At 49.0% G+C, this 15,751-nt stretch overlaps 1 protein-coding gene across 2 annotated transcripts; it reads right to left on the reverse strand.

Annotated features, from left to right (window-relative positions):
• Positions 1-423: 423 nt before the first annotated feature.
• C1QTNF12 (C1q and TNF related 12) lies at positions 424-13,338 on the reverse strand. Of its 2 annotated transcripts, none has more exons than XM_058855418.1 (8): positions 12,953-13,338; positions 10,488-10,607; positions 9,423-9,534; positions 7,991-8,175; positions 5,515-5,623; positions 4,634-4,724; positions 1,429-1,507; positions 424-885 (listed from the first exon to the last, which is right to left on the reverse strand). In XM_058855418.1, exons 1-8 carry the CDS (start codon positions 13,115-13,117, stop codon positions 787-789), a joined length of 960 nt encoding a protein of 319 aa, XP_058711401.1. In that variant the 5' UTR covers positions 13,118-13,338; the 3' UTR covers positions 424-786. The 2 variants fall into 2 exon arrangements, with proteins under 2 accessions (XP_058711401.1, XP_058711400.1); XM_058855417.1 differs by having other exon boundaries at positions 7,991-8,178; positions 12,953-13,335.
• Between the last annotated feature and the right edge of the window lie 2,413 nt (positions 13,339-15,751).

Consider the following 15,751-nt stretch of genomic DNA (forward strand, 5'->3'; position numbering starts at 1 on the left):
GCTCTGGGCCAAGCTCAGTCTCAAACCTTTATTTTGCACCCAGAAATCCAGAAAAAAATTCCCGGGATTTGTTTTGGCAGGACTTTCAGGCTCCAAACTGCTCCATGCCTGATCCAACGCTCCCATTCCCACCGGATCTGCCAGGATTTGGAGGGATTTTTACCCAAATCTCAGCTTTCCTCTCGTTCAAACATCAAAACGCGGCGAGGGATCCGTGCTCCCCTTGGCCCTCCCTTTTCCCCACCCCGAGGCGCTGCCAGGGAAGGATTTGGATCCTCCAGGAAATTTTTTGGATCTAAAGAACTACAATTAAAGAGTTCAGGCCTCGCATTCCTTGGATTGTGGGATCAAATCCCATGGGAAAAGCAGTTTGGCTGGGTGTCCTGGGGTGACACCTGTCCCGTCCCTCCCCAGGCCCAGAAAAGAGTCACATAATTCCTTCTGCTGTTTCCCACCTCAATCCTTCATTCCCAAACCCCCCAAGCAATCCCAACAAAAAGCCCGTGCCCGTTACAAGTGCTACGGTGAAGGAATCAAACAAGGTCCCAAATCTCGGCGTGAGCGTCTGGTGAAGCACAAACTCAACATTCCCAGCGGGATGGAGTCCCAAAGGATAACGAGGAATTCTGGTGAGGACCTTGGGAAGCAGCAGCAGCTTCTGGAAGCAAAGCTGGAGGAGCTGGGAAAGGATTTAAAACCGCTGCAGGTACGGGGAGGAATTTCAAGGTCAAAGGGTGGGGGGGGGTTCAGTCCAAACTCCAGGATTTTGGGAATTCCCCAAATCCGCTAGGCTCCCATCAGCATTCCCATGAAATCAGATCCGTTCTGGATGGTGATGGGAGCCCCGGCGCCGTTGTCCACGAAGATGGAGGTGTACTGCCCGGCCTGCAGGGAGAAGGGAGAAAACAGGGAAGAGCTGGCACGTTCCAGAGGAAAAACAAGGAGCAATCCCATCGGGGCAGCAGGAATTCGGCCCAGCAGCTGGTCTGGGGTTGATCTGGTGAAGTGGAGGAGATTTGGTGTCGTTTTTATGGAGCGAATCCTTCCTGCCCTGGCGGCTTTTTGGGTGAAGGGGAGGTGGGAAATTCAATTTGGCATCTTGGCAATGCCAGGGTGGAGCTGGGAAAGGGAAAGATCTTCAAAATTGATTATAAATTTATTAGAAATTTATATTAAAATCAGTAACAATTTATTGGAAATATGGAGTTGTTCATAGAGGGAAGCTCTTTCCTGTGCCTTCAATTCTAAATCAGAAACCCGAGTCAAATTTTTCCTCCTGATCCTGCCCCAGGTGAGGAATTTCCCTTCCTTAAATTCAGAAAAAAAGGTTCCTAAATCCTCCCCCACCCCCAGGGGAGTGTCCAGCCCAGCCATCCCATGTCCTACCCAGAAATTTGGGGAAAAAATTCCCAATTTTCAGGGCCTCACCTGCAGCTGCAGCAACCCATGGACATAAATAGTGAAGATTTTGCTGTTGCTTTCCAGCCCAGCAATGACTTCCAAGGACCTAAAAGAAGAAATAAACAGATTAAACCCCACAGTTGTGTGTGGGAGGATAATTATCCCTCAATTTCCCTGGAAATCAGAGCAGCTGGAGCAAAAAGGTGAATTTTGTCTGGATTTTTGATGTTTGGAAGGGTTTAAAGTCAGGTTGGAGCAAGCTGGGATGGTGAAATGTGGCCCATAGGAAGGAGATGATCTTTAAGGTCCACCCCATAATTCCTTAATTCTGTAATTCCATGATTCCATAATTCCATTACTCCATAGTTCCATGACTCCATAATTTCATCATTCCATAATGTAATAATTTCATAATTCCATAATTTCATTATTCTGTAATTCCATGATTCCATTATTCCATCATTCCATCATTCCAGCTGCCTTAAAAGTAAATCAGGAGCAGCTTTTCCTCACTGCAGGAATGATGGAAAATCCACAAAACCTCAGGATTTTGGATACAGAACTCAGCTGGAGGCAGGACCGGGAACCACCATTTCCCAGAGACTTTTCCAGGGTCCTGTCCTGTCTATTCCCACCTGGAGCAGCCTTTGGATCCACCTCCATCCCAGTTTGGTGAGCAGCACAATGGCTTGGATCTGTTCCAAAATTCCCTTTCTTTTCCAGGGATGGAAGGTTTGTTCCACCCAAACCATGAATTTCCACGTGAGAAAGGAAAAATTTTTTAATTTTGGGGAAGATTTTGGAATCAGGGATGAGGGACAAGCAACAGAAAAAAAATCATTCCATAATTGTCCCACAGCTCAAAATCCAGGGAGAGCGCCACATCAGCTTTTGGATCAGGGAGAGCTGCTCCCTGTGGAATTCCCAATTCCCGAGCCAAGTTCAGGTTTGTGGGCAGCTCCTTGGGACAGCAACAACCAGCACAGCCCAGTTAAACTTGGTTTTAAGCTCCCAGCACCTCCTCCCTCCCTGCCCAGAGCTGTTTTTCCTTCTTTTCCCAGTTAAACCAATTCCTCTCCTCCTTTCTTTATTTCTTTTCCATTGGCAAGTTCCAGCGTGTTTTTCCCAGGATAAATGAAAAGCGGGAGCCACTTGGCACCTCCTCCACAGCTGAGGCTGTGTCATGTCCTGCCCAAATCCTGCCTGCGGTGGGGAATTCCCAGCACTGCAGTTCCCATGGCTCATCCCAAAGCCCTGGGGGCTCTTCCAGCTCCATGTGGGGATGGATGGATGGATGGATGAATGGATGGATGGATGGATGGATGGATGGATGGATGGATGGATGGATGGATGATGGATGGATGGATGGATGGATGGATGGATGGATGGATGGATGGATGATGGATGGATGGATGGATGGATGGATGGATGGATGATGGATGGATGGATGGATGGATAGATGGATGATGGATGATGGATGGATGGATGGATGGATGATGGATGATGGATGGATGGATGGATGGATGGATGGATGGATGATGGATGGATGGATGGATGGATGGATGGATGGATGGATGGATGATGGATGGATGATGGATGGATGGATGGATGGATGGATGATGGATGGATGGATGGATGGATGGATGATGGATGGATGGATGGATGATGGATGATGGATGGATGATGGATGGATGATGGATGGATGGATGATGGATGATGGATGGATGGATGGATGGATGATGGATGGATGATGGATGGATGGATGGATGGATGGATGGATGGATGATGGATGGATGATGGATGGATGGACGGATGGATGATGGATGGATGGATGGATGAATGGATGGATGATGGATGGATGGATGATGGATGGATGGATGATGGATGATGGATGGATGATGGATGGATGGATGGATGGATGGATGGATGATGGATGGATGGATGATGGATGATGGATGGATGGATGATGGATGATGGATGGATGGATGGATGGATGGATGGATGGATGGATGGATGGATGAATGGATGGATGGATGAATGGATGGATGGATCCATGGATGGATCCATGGATGGATCCGTGGATGGATCCAGGGATGGGGCCGTGCCTGTGTCCCCAGGAAATTCCACACAGAGTGTGTCCAGCCAGTTTCCCATCCCTGCTGCCACCTCCTTCCATCCCAGCCGTGCTCTCCTGGCACTGGGATCTGTCCCAAACCCATCCTGATCCCTCTCCTGGCACTGGGATCTGTCCCAAACCCATCCTGATCCCTCTCCTGGCACTGGGATCTGTCCCAAACCCATCCTGATCCCTCTCCTGGCACTGGGATCTGTCCCAAACCCATCCTGATCCCTCTCCTTGCACTGGGATCTGTCCCGAATCCATCCTGATCACTCCCCTGCTCTGGGATTTGTCCCAAATCCATCCTGGGATAAAACAGCCTCCAAGGAGATTCCAGTGGTACCTGTCTTCTCCTGGATTTCCCACCCCTCTTTCCCCGACTCCTGAGGGATTTTCCAGAGCCCAGAGAAACCTGGGAGAGGTTTTTGATTTATCCCAAAACCCAATGTCCAATCCAGCTCCCAGAAAAGCCTTGGAAGTGCTGAGGGAGCCACTCCAGCTGCAGATTTCTGGGATTTGGGGGGTTCAAGTGGCACCTGTGGATCAGTGGATTTGTGGATCTGTGGATTTCTGGATTAACGGATCTGTGGATTTCTGGAGGTGCTCAGGGTGATTAAATATTACTGTAAATAACAATTCATTTATAATTATTTGGCCATTATTTCTCACTATAAATAATAATAATTTGGGGCATTATTTTATGTTTAGGTGATGAAATATTACTGGAAATAACAATTTATTAATAATTATTTGGTCATTATCACTATCAATAATAGCAATTTGGGTGCATTATTTTATATTCAGGTGATGAAATATTACCGGAAATAACAATTTAGAATATTTCATAGTGATTGTTATAAATAATAACAATTCTTAGGTGGTTAACACTGAGAGGTTAAAGCTGAGAATTAAAACACCTAAAGCCTGAGGGACACTGCAGAACAGCTCCACAAGAATTTATGATTTAAAATCCACTTTTGGTGAACTTCATCTTCCAAATGTGGCTGAAATATTAGGAAATATTAGGAAATATTAAGAAATATTAGGAAATATTAGGAAATAAATATGGAAAACTTGAGGAGAAGGATCCCAGATGCCGCTGGAGGGACTCACGTGTATCTGTGGCACAGGGACTCGATGCAGATCAGCACCCGCACGTTGTCCCTGGCTCGGAGCTGCACTTTGCTCTTCAGCTCGCTGTGGTCTGGGAAAAACAGAGGGAAAAATGTCAGCATTCCCACAAATCCTGGAATCTGGGCTCCAGAGGGACACCAGCAGCCTTGGGATGGCTGCGTTTGGGGTGCGGAAGGTGCCAGAAGGTTCCTCTATATCTGATGGAGCCAAAGCCAACAGATCCAAGGTGGATCCACCTCTGGCCATCAGTGACAGTATCTCTGGGATAACGGATTCCAAAAGGGAATCCAAGGTGGATCCATCAGTGGTGGAATCTCTGGGATAATGGATTTAAAAAGGGGATCCATCCCTGGCCATCTGCGGCAGAACCTCTGGAATATCCGATTTTAAAAGGCACAAAAGGGAGGAGTGGGAATGTGGGGGAAGAGATGCTCCAGCAGGGAAAACCCATGGAAAGCCTGCCTGGATGCCGTTCCACCCCAACATCTGCATTTTTTCTGCAGGTTCTGTGGAAGGCAGAGCTCCCATGGATTAATCCCAGCTCCGTGGGGAATGCGGATTTTTGGTGCACCCGGAGCAGCCTTTGGGGCTCCCTGTGGAAGGACCCAGCCCTGAGGTGGTGGTGCCATATCCAGGTTTCCCCTGGCTGCTCTCTGGGGACTCTCTGGGGGCTCTCTGGGGGCTCTCCAGGGACTCTCCAGGGACTCCGGGTGCTCTCCAGGGACTCTCCTGGGGCTCTCTGGAGGCTCTCTGGGGGCTCTCCAGGGACTCTCCAGGGACTCCGGGTGCTCTCCAGGGACTCTCCAGGGGCTCTCCGGGGGCTCTCTGGGGGCTCTCTGGGGGCTCCAGGCAGCACTCACCGATGTGGACGTTGGCTGAGAACTGGTAGATGCCGCCCACGGGGGCGGTGAAACGCCCGGTGGCCGCGTTCAGTCCCGAGCCCCGCAGGAAGGCGCCCTTGGCCAGGGGCTGCCGAGAGAAAACACAGCTGAGTGCCAGGGGATGATCCCAAATCCCCGGACTGATCCCAATCCCAAATCCCCGGGCTGATCCCAAATCCCTGGACTGATCCCAAATCCTGAATCCCAAATCTGTGGGCTGATCCCAAATCCCCATGCTGATCCCAATCCCAAATCCCCGGGCTGATCCCAAATCCCTGGACTGATCCCAAATCCTGAATCCCAAATCTGTGGGCTGATCCCAAATCCCCATGCTGATCCCAAATCCCTGGGCTGATCCCAAATCCCTGGGCTGATCCCAAATCCCTGGGCTGATTCCAAATCCTGAATCCTGAATCCCAAATGCACTGGCTGATCCAGAATCCCCAGGCTGTTCCTGAATCCTAAATCCCCAGGCTGACCCTGAATCTCAAATCCCCGGGCTGCTCCTGAACCCATCTATGGGCTGATCCTGAATCCGTCCCTGGGCTGATCCCAAATCCATCCCCGGGCTGATCCCAAATCCATCCCCGGGCTGCTCCCAAATCCATCCCTGGGCTGCTCCTGGCTCTGAATTCCCCTTTTCCAGAGGCACAAGCCAAAACCAGACACATCTTGTCCCGGGCTGCAGTGCCAGCTTGGCATCCAGAGCCTCCCCAGCAGCTCCGAGCCAGGAAAAATTAGGAAGGAGTTGGGCATCCCACCCCTGAGGCATGGGAAGCAGCTCCCACCCTGGGATGGCTTAATTAGTCCCATTTTCCCTGCTAATTAATGAGGCAGCAGCTCCGCTCCAGCCCTGCCCATGCCTCAGGGCTGAGCCTGCCTGGCTGCCAAGAAGAGCTGCCAAAATTTGGGGAAAATCCAGGAATGCGGCTTATTTGGGGAAGAAGCACTGCCTGCAGTGCTGCAGCTGCCGGAGCGGCAGCAGGAAAACATCCCGAAGGACGGGATTGTCCCTGGCACGCTCCCTCCTCAAACCCTTCCTGCCACCTCACAAACGCCCCCGAGGGCCTCGGGGACCCCAAAATCCAGGAGAAGTGAACGATCAAATCATTATTTGGGTTTTGTTCTTGCTCGTCCTAAAATTTATGCTGCAAATTCAGGGCCCGTTCACCGCTGGAATGGTTTCTTCCAAGTTTTAATATCAGAAATTTCATATTTAATGTTAAATTTAGTATTTAGCAGCTTGTTTTGGTCATGATTAGAATGACTCTTGATTTAATGACAATTCAATTATAGAGGTAATATTGATTAGGTCATTAATATGATATTATTTGTAGAATTTAAGCATCAGAGCTGGCTCACCAAACAAAATCCAGGCTTTCTTTGGGCTCACAAATCTATAATCAGTGGTTTCTGTCTGCCTCTGACAATCTGTGTTGGAATTTTACTTTGGATCCTTCAGATCCTGCTCATTCCAAACCCAGACAAGTCTTCCTCCATCATAAATTAAAAGAAATTATAAAATAATTGTAATTATTTAAATCATTTAAATTAGAAACCTGGCTGCTCTTGGAGCTGGGATCACGTGAAAAACTCTGGGAGATCCTGCTGGGCTGAAGAGAGGGAGAAATCCTGGCTTGGGTTTGTCAGGAAGTGCACACTTCAGCCACAAAATCATGGAATATCCCAGGCTGGAAGGACCCACAGGATCACGGATCCCTGCCCAGCCATCCCAAAACCTCAGCCTGGCATCCCTGGGAGCGGCATCCAAACCCTCCTGGAGCTCTCGGGGCTGTGCCCATTCCCTGGGGAGCCTGGGAACAACCCCAGCACCCTCCAGATGAGGAATCTTTCCCTGAAATCCATCCTGGAACAGCTCCAGCATTGCCTGGGTCCTGTCCCTGGCACGGAGAGATCAGAGCTGCCCCTCGGGAAGAGCTGCAGACCCCAAAAATCTCCTCCAAGTGCCCTCAGCCCCTCCAGACCCTTCACCATGGAGACCGGGAGAATCCACCAGGGTGGATCCAGCAGTGACAGAACCTGCAGAAAACGGGATTTAAAAAGGGGATCCAAGGTGGATCCAGCAGTGACAGAACCTTGGGAATATCAGATTTAAAAAGGGGATCCAAGGTGGATCCAGCAGTGACAGAACCTTGGGAATAATGGATTTAAAAAGGGGATCCAAGGTGGATCCAGCAGTGACAGAACCTTTGGAAGATCAGAACTAAAAGGGGATCCAAGGAGGATCCAGCAGTGACAGAACCTTTGGAAGATCAGAACTAAAAGGGAATCCAAGGTGGATCCACCTCTGGCCCTCCTTTGGACACTTTCTCCTGGATTTTTCTCTTCCTTTCAGCCCGAGAGGAGTTTCTGGGATGAGCCAGGAAGCCCCACAGAGCCGAGCAAGGAGCTGGAGCCTCTCCACACCCCGGCTAACCCCGGAATTGCTCCTCACCGACTGGAAATTCTGCAGTTCCACCAAGGTCTTCTTGTCCACCACCACGTGGCCCTTGAGCTTGCAGTGGAACGCCTGCTCCACGCGCCGCTGCCACGGCAGCTGCTCCAGGGCCGGCAGCTGCTCCAGGGCTGGCAGCGGGCTGGCACGGGATGGAACGGCCAGGGAGGCTCTCTGCTCCATGGCTTCTGGGGAATGAAGGGGAAAAAGGGAATAAAATCTTCATTTAAGGGTCTGGGGTGGGCTGGAATGGCCAGGGAGGCTCTCTGCTCCATGGCTTCTGGGGAATAAAGGGAATAAAATTAAATATAATCTTCATTTAAGGCCCTGGGGAGGCTCGGTGCTCCTTGGCTTCTGAGGGATAAAGGGAATAAAGGGAATAAAAGGAATAAAACCCTAATTTAGGGGCCTGGGGTGATAAGGGAGGCTCGGTGCTCCTTGGCTTCTGAGGGATACAGGGAACAAAATTAAATAAAATCTTCATTTAAGGGTCTGGGGTGGGCTGGAATGGCCAGGGAGGGTCTCTGCTCCATGGCTTCAGGGGAATAAAGGGAATAAAACCCTAATTTAGGGGCCTGGGGTGGTCAGGGAATCTTGATGTTCAATGGCTTCTGAGGGATAAAGGGAACAAAATGAAATAAAATCTTCATTTAAGGGCCTGGAATGGGCCAGAATGGCCAGGGAGGCTCTCTGCTCCATGGTTTCTGGGGAATAAAGGGAATAAAGGGAATAAACCCCTAATTTAAGGGCCTGGGATGGCCAGGGAGGCTCGCTGCTCCATGGCTTCTGAGGGATAAAGGGCAATAAAAGGGAATAAAATGAAATTAAATCTTCATTTAAGGACCCAGGACAAACCAAAATGGCCAGGGATGCCCAGTGCTTGATGGCTTCTGGGGGAAAAGGGAATAAAGGGAATAAAATGAAATAAGATCTTCATTTAAGGCCCTGGGGTGGGCAGAGAGGCTTGGTGCTCCACGGCTTCTGGCAGGAAAGGGAATAAAGAGAATAAAAGGGAATAAAACCTTCATTTAAGGGCCTGGGGTGGGCTGAAATGACCAGGGAGGGTCTCTGCTCCATGGCTTCTAGGGAATAAAGGGAATAAAGGAAATAAAACCCTAATTTAAGGGCCTGGGATGAGCTGAAATGGCCGGGGATGCCCAGTGCTCAATGGCTTGATAGGGGAAAAGGGCAATAAAGGGAATAAAATGAAATAAACTCCTCCTTTAGGGGCCTGGCCTATGAAGCTGTTGATGGGTTGGAATTCTGCGCTCGGATCTCCCCAGCAGCCCTGGGGGAGCCGTTCTGCTTGCCAGGAGATGCTTTAGGGTGAAACCGGTGCTGGATTTGTGCCGGTGCTTCACCAAAACAAAGCTTTTCCAGCCTTTCACCACCTTTACCTCAATATCCTCCAAAATCTTGGAAAATCTTTCACCTTTTAGGATCTCCTTGAACTCCTGCAGAAGAACTTCCCTGGTGACTTCAGCCCCGGGGGCTCCCGGAGGTCCCTGAGGCCCAGGAGGTCCTGGCGGCCCCACCAGACCTCGCTGAGGGAACAAACAAAGGAAAATCCGGGATTAAAACCTGGGAATTGCGGAAAATCCTACAGGGACACCAGCAGCATCAGGGGGGCTGTTCCCAGCAAATTCCTGTTTCCTCCAATTGACTGCACAGAGGGAAATTGTTAAAGGAAGCCGAGATTCCTTTAGGAATTCCTTTAGATTCAAAGTGCTGCGTGGTCAGGTGTCACTCAGCTCATTAATTTGAAATAATTTAATTATTTCATTTATTATATTATATTATATTATATTATATTATATTATATTATATTATATTATATTATATTATATTATATTATATTATATTATATTATATTATATTATATTATATTATATTATATTATATTATATTATATTATATTATATTATATTATATTATATTATATTATATTATATTATATTATATTATATTATATTATATTATATTATATTATATTATATTATATTATATTATATTATATTATATTATATTATATTATATTATATTATATTATATCATATCATATCATATTATATTATATTATATGTATTATATTGTATTATATTACATTATATTATATCATATCACATGATATGATATGTTATTTTCTTTATTATATTTTCTTTATTATATTATTTATTATAATTTATTATATTATTAATTAATTTTAAATTATTTAACAATCATTTGTCCACACCTTGATTAATTTATCCTTTGGGATATGTGGACTTTATCTCCTGGAAAGGAGAAGAAAAAAATGGATTTTATTTTGTCTGAATGGGAAAATCACCCAGACCAAGGCCCAGTCCAGATTCCCACATCTTCTCTCCCAGGGCTCCGACTTCTCCAAAAACAGAGAAATTCCACAGCAGAAATGGAACCTCGGCACTCCCTAGGCTGGGAAAAGCTGGAACCCTGAGGATGAGGAGCAGGAAGGGGAACTGTGGAGTGCTGATCCTACCAATTTCTTGTCTTTCCCTTTGCATCTCCTCTTGGAATTGCTGCCGTCGTCGGGGCGGTGCACGAAGGAGATCCAGGTGCGCCGGGGGTCCGTGATCCGCAGCTCGGGAGACTCCGGCAGCTGCCGAGACACCGGCACAGGGCTGAGGGCTCTGCCCGGCCCCAGGGCTGCAAAAACCCAGCCCGGGAGGGATCGGGACGAGCCAAGAGCTCTGACATTCCCTCAAAAACCTTTTCCCAGCTGCTGGGATTCCCATTCCTCTGATAATCCTCAGAAATTCCATGGAAAACCCACCGGATGCTCAGAGGATGCAAAAACCCAGCCCAGGTGGTTCCTGCTGCTTTGGGAGGACACTGAGGGTGTCCTTCAGGGATCAGGAAGAGCCAAGAGCTCTGAGATTCCCTCAGAAACCTTTTCCCAGCTGCTGGGATTCCCATTCCTCCAACAATCCTCAGAAATTCCATGGAAAACCCATCCAGATGCCCGGGATTGTTCCCTGCTGGCACCTGACTGTTATCAGCTGGCTCAAAGGAGAGATTGAAAACACTCAGAAAGTCTTGGAATGCGCCCCAAATTCCCAATCCCGGCCAGCAGAGGGACAAGGGGGCCCAGAAAGGAAAACACAGCTCCCAGCAAGGCACAAAATCCACAAAATCCACAGAAAATTGGGAAATGGAAGTGCCTGGAAATTCCTGCAGCCTGGAAATGTCTGGGAGGAATTTTCCAGAGGAGCTCAGACGCTGCAGGGCCTGGATTTGGATCCCTTCTGGACAAATTCTGGATTTGGATCCCTTCTGGACAAATTCTGGATTTGGATCCCTTCTGGACAAATTCGGGATTGGGATCCCTTTTGGATAAATTGTGTATCTGGATATTTTCTGGATAAATTCTGGATTTCAAGATTTCCTGGAGACCTTTTGGATTTGGATCCCTTCTAAATAGATTCTGGATTGAGATCCCTTCTGGATAAATTCTAGATTGGGATCCCTTCTGGATAAATCCTGGACCTGGATCCTTCCTGGATCCATTCTGGATTTGGATCCCTTTGGATCCGTTCTGGCTAGAAGGGATTTTAAATTGAGGGAACTCGGTTCTGTCTCTAACATTGCACCCTCCAAGGGGCCCCCAAAGTGAACCCAAATCTCCCAAAGCATCCAAAAGAATCCCGGGATCAGCTGGGCTGGGATCACAGCCTGGCCCCTCTGCAGGGGCAGCATTGGAGGAGATTTAGGGGAGAAGCTCAGGAATTCCGCGGCACATCCTGAGAAAACAGCGGGAAAAGCCGCCCGTTTGAGGGGGAACGGATGGAAAACGGGGACTTGACGGGGAGTTTTTGTTTTTAATGGAATTTGGCTGGAGCAGAAGGGTTTGGAGGCCCAGACCTGCCCAGCCTGAACCAATTACTCGGGATATTCCCGGGGCAGCGCAATTGTTCCCAAACTCGGGGATTGACGGCATTCCCGGTTTGTCCCTGGTTGCCATGGCAGCTGCCAGCCCCAATGGCGCTGATCAAAGGCGGGCCCGGAGGTCACCCCGAGGGGACATTTCTGTCACCCTGAGGGACATTTCTGTGTCACCCTGAGGGACATTTCTGTGTCACCCCGAGGGGACATTTCTGTCACCCTGAGGGACATTTCTGTGTCACCCCCAGGGGACATTTCTGTGTCACCCCGAGGGGACATTTCTGTGTCACCCCATGGGGACATTTCTGTGTCACCCTGAGGGACATTTCTGTCACCCCATGGGGACATTTCTGTGTCACCCCGAGGGGACATTTCTGTCACCCCATGGGGACATTTCTGTGTCACCCTGAGGGGACATTTCTGTGTCACCCCATGGGGACATTTCTGTCACCCCATGGGGACATTTCTGTGTCACCCCGAGGGGACATTTCTGTGTCACCCCGAGGGGACATTTCTGTCACCCCATGGGGACATTTCTGTGTCACCAGGATGGCACCAAGGGCTGAGGGTGATGGGGATTCCCTCCCTCCTCACTGCCCTTCCCCTCCCAATGAATTCTGCTCTGAATTCCCAAAACCTGCTCTGAATTCCCAAACCCCTCCTCTATACCCAAAAATCCCATGGAAACACTCATCCCAAAGGATCCTGAACAACCCCCTGGAAGTTCTCTGCTCTTTCCAGGTTCCCTTCCTGCTCTGAATTCCCAAAACCCCTCTGTGATTCCCAAAAATCCCATAAAAATGTTCATCCTAAAGGATTCTGGACAACTCCTTGGAAGATTTCTCACTGCCCTTCCTGCTCCCGACCCCAAAAACTGCTCCAAATTCCCCAAACCCTTCCTCTATTCCCAAAAATCCCATGGAAACACTCATCCCAAAGGATCCTGAACAACCCTCTGGAAGTTCTCTGCCATTCCCAGCCTGGGGGAACCCCCAAAATTAACCCGAGCTGGAAGCAGCCAGGGGAGGCAGGAAAACATCCCGGGAATGTTCTGGAACGCACCTTGGGATGCTCCTCGCTGTTGGCCAGGGACGCGTTCCGGGGCTCGGGCGGTTCCTTCCTGCCCCTCCTGGGGCCGGGGCCGCGGGGCCCCAGCTGCAGGCACAGCTGGAGGCACAGCTGGAGACACAGCAGCACCCACAGCAGCGGGGCCCGGCAGCGCCCCATGCTGCTCCCCAAATCCCCAAAATCACAACCAGCCGGGACAGGGGCCTGGGAAAAACGGGTCTGTGTCCAGAAAATCCCAATGAACCAGGTCAGGATCCTGGGAAAAATGGATTTGTGTCCCAAAAATCCCAATGAACCGGGTCAGGATCCTGGGAAAAATGGATCGGTGTCCTGAAAATCCCAATGAACCAGGTCAGGATCAAGGGAAAAATGGATTTGTGTCCCAAAAATTCCAATGAAATGGGAAAAATGGATCAGTGTCTGGAAAATCCCAATGGAGCGGGTCAGGATCAAAGGAAAACTGGATTTGTGTCCCAAAAATCCCAATGAAACGGGTCAGGATCAAAGGAAAAATGGATTTGTGTCCCAAAAATCCCAATGAACTGGGTCAGGATCAAAGGAAAACTGGATTTGTGTCCCAAAAATCCCAATGAACTGGGTCAGGATCAAGGGAAACTGGATTTGTGTCCCAAAAATCCCAAAGAAATGGGTCAGGATCAAGGGAAAACCGGATTTGTGTCCAAAAAGTCCGAATTAACTGGGTCAGGATCCAGGGAAAACTGGATTTGTGTCTGGAAAATCCAAATGAACTGGGTCAGGATGAAGCAACCAGGTGTAAAATCCTCCAGAAGGGAGATAAAACCAGATCTGTGTCCGGAAAATCTGAACGAACTGGGTCAGGATCAAGGGAAAACCGGATTTGTGTCCGAAAAATCCGAATTTATTAGATCAGGATCAAGGAGTCAGGTGTAAAATCCTTTGACTAAAAAAACTGGATTTGTGTCCAAAAAAATCCAAATTAACCAGGTCAGGATCCAGGAGCCAGGTGCAAAATGGTTCAACAGAAAAAAAATCAGATTTGTCTTTAAAATAAATCCAGAATTGACCAGGTGAGAGGGATCCAAGCAGTCACCAATAAAAAAAACAGATTTATCTCCAAAAAAATCCAAATTTACCAGGTCAGGATCAAGGAGCCAGGTGCAAAATCCTACAAGAAAAACTGGATTTGTCTCTAGAAAGGAATCCAAATTAACCAGGGGAAGAGGACACGAGCGGATTTGTCTCCAAAAAAAAAAAAAATTCCAAATTTCAGGAAGTTCCAAGCAGCCGGGTGCAAAATCCTTCAAAAAAAAAACTCGGATTTGTGTCCAAAAAAAATCCAACTTCCAGAGGGATCCGAGCAACTCCTCGGGATGGAAAAGGTGGAGATGAATTTGTTTGGAATTCTGGATCTCCTGGGAGAAGGAGCTGAGTCCACGGCGCTTCCCAGAAATCCCAGAGGCCCTGGAAGCGCTGCCGCCCCCGGGAGGGGCTGCTCTGACCCCCAAACCCGGCTTGAAACCGGTTTTAGAGGCTCTCAGCCCCCCAAAATCGGGCTTGAAACCGGTTTTAAAGGCTCTCAGCCCCCCCAAAATCGGGCTTGAACCCGGTTTTATTCTGCCCCCCTAAATCCGGCTTGAAACTGGTTTTATTCTGTCCTCCAAAATCGGGTTTGAAACTGGTTTTACTCTGCCCCTTCTGACCCCCTTAATCCGGTTTGAAAACTGGTTTTACTCTGCTCTCCCCAAATCGGATTTAAAACCAGTTTCACTCAGCCCCCTAAATCGGGATTGAAACTGGTTTTAAAGGTGCTCAGCGCCCCCAAACGGGGCTTGAACCTGGTTTTACTCTGCCCCTTCTGCGCCCCGGGTAGGGTTTAGAACCGGTTTTATCTCCTGGAGCTGCAGAGATCCGAGCGCCGCGGGCAGAGCTGAGCCCGAGCTCAGCCGGAGATTTCCCCCACCCCATCCATTCCCTCTGGAATTCTGCTGCTCCGGGGATAATTCCTCATCCTCGCCTCTCGGCATTCCAGGGAATTGGAATTCAGGGAAACGCGAGCATCCCAGCTCAGCCTTGTAAGGAGAAAACAAATCCCTCACACCCCAAAAACCAAATCCCTCAAATCCCAAAAAGCAAATCCCTCAAATCCCAAAAATTCAGTCGGGGAGAAGCAAAACCTCCGCGGGTGTTCCCGAGTCCATGAGGAGCAGGTGAAGTTTTCCCAAGGTTTTTCCTCCTTTTCCAGCTTTTTCCTCCCTTTTCCCTAAGGATGAGCAGCAAATCCCGAAGCTGTCAGGGGGCAGAACCGCGTGGATTTTGCATCCCAATCCTCCTCCCCAGGCAGAATTCCAGGCAGAATTCCAGGTCCTCCCGAGGCTCTGACTCCTCCCGGCTTCTTCCAGCGCTCCTTTCCCGAAGGAGTTTCCATCAACTCCAAGAAAAGGAGAGGAAAAAAAACAGGGGGAAAAAAAAGAAAGGAGGAGGGCTCACATTCTAATGAGCTGTCAAGCCTCCTCTCCTCACATTCCCATTAAATTCCCAGATAATGGAGCGTGCCGGGAAGATTGGAATCAGCGCCCAGGCCCCGCTCCCGCCCCTTCCTTATCCCGGGGAAATCGCGCTTTTCCTGGGAAGTTTTAACACTCGCCAGGGCTGGAAATCCGTGGCTGGGGATAAACCCCCAGCAGGAGAGGGCACTATCCACTTGGATAGGGGAGGATTCCCATTTGGACAGGGCAGAATTCCCACCTGGACGGGGCAGAATTCCCACTTGGATGGGGCAGAATTCCCACTTGGATGGGGCAGAATTCCTTC

Source organism: Poecile atricapillus, chromosome 22, assembly GCF_030490865.1.
Source record: "Poecile atricapillus isolate bPoeAtr1 chromosome 22, bPoeAtr1.hap1, whole genome shotgun sequence".
NCBI lineage: Eukaryota > Metazoa > Chordata > Aves > Passeriformes > Paridae > Poecile > Poecile atricapillus.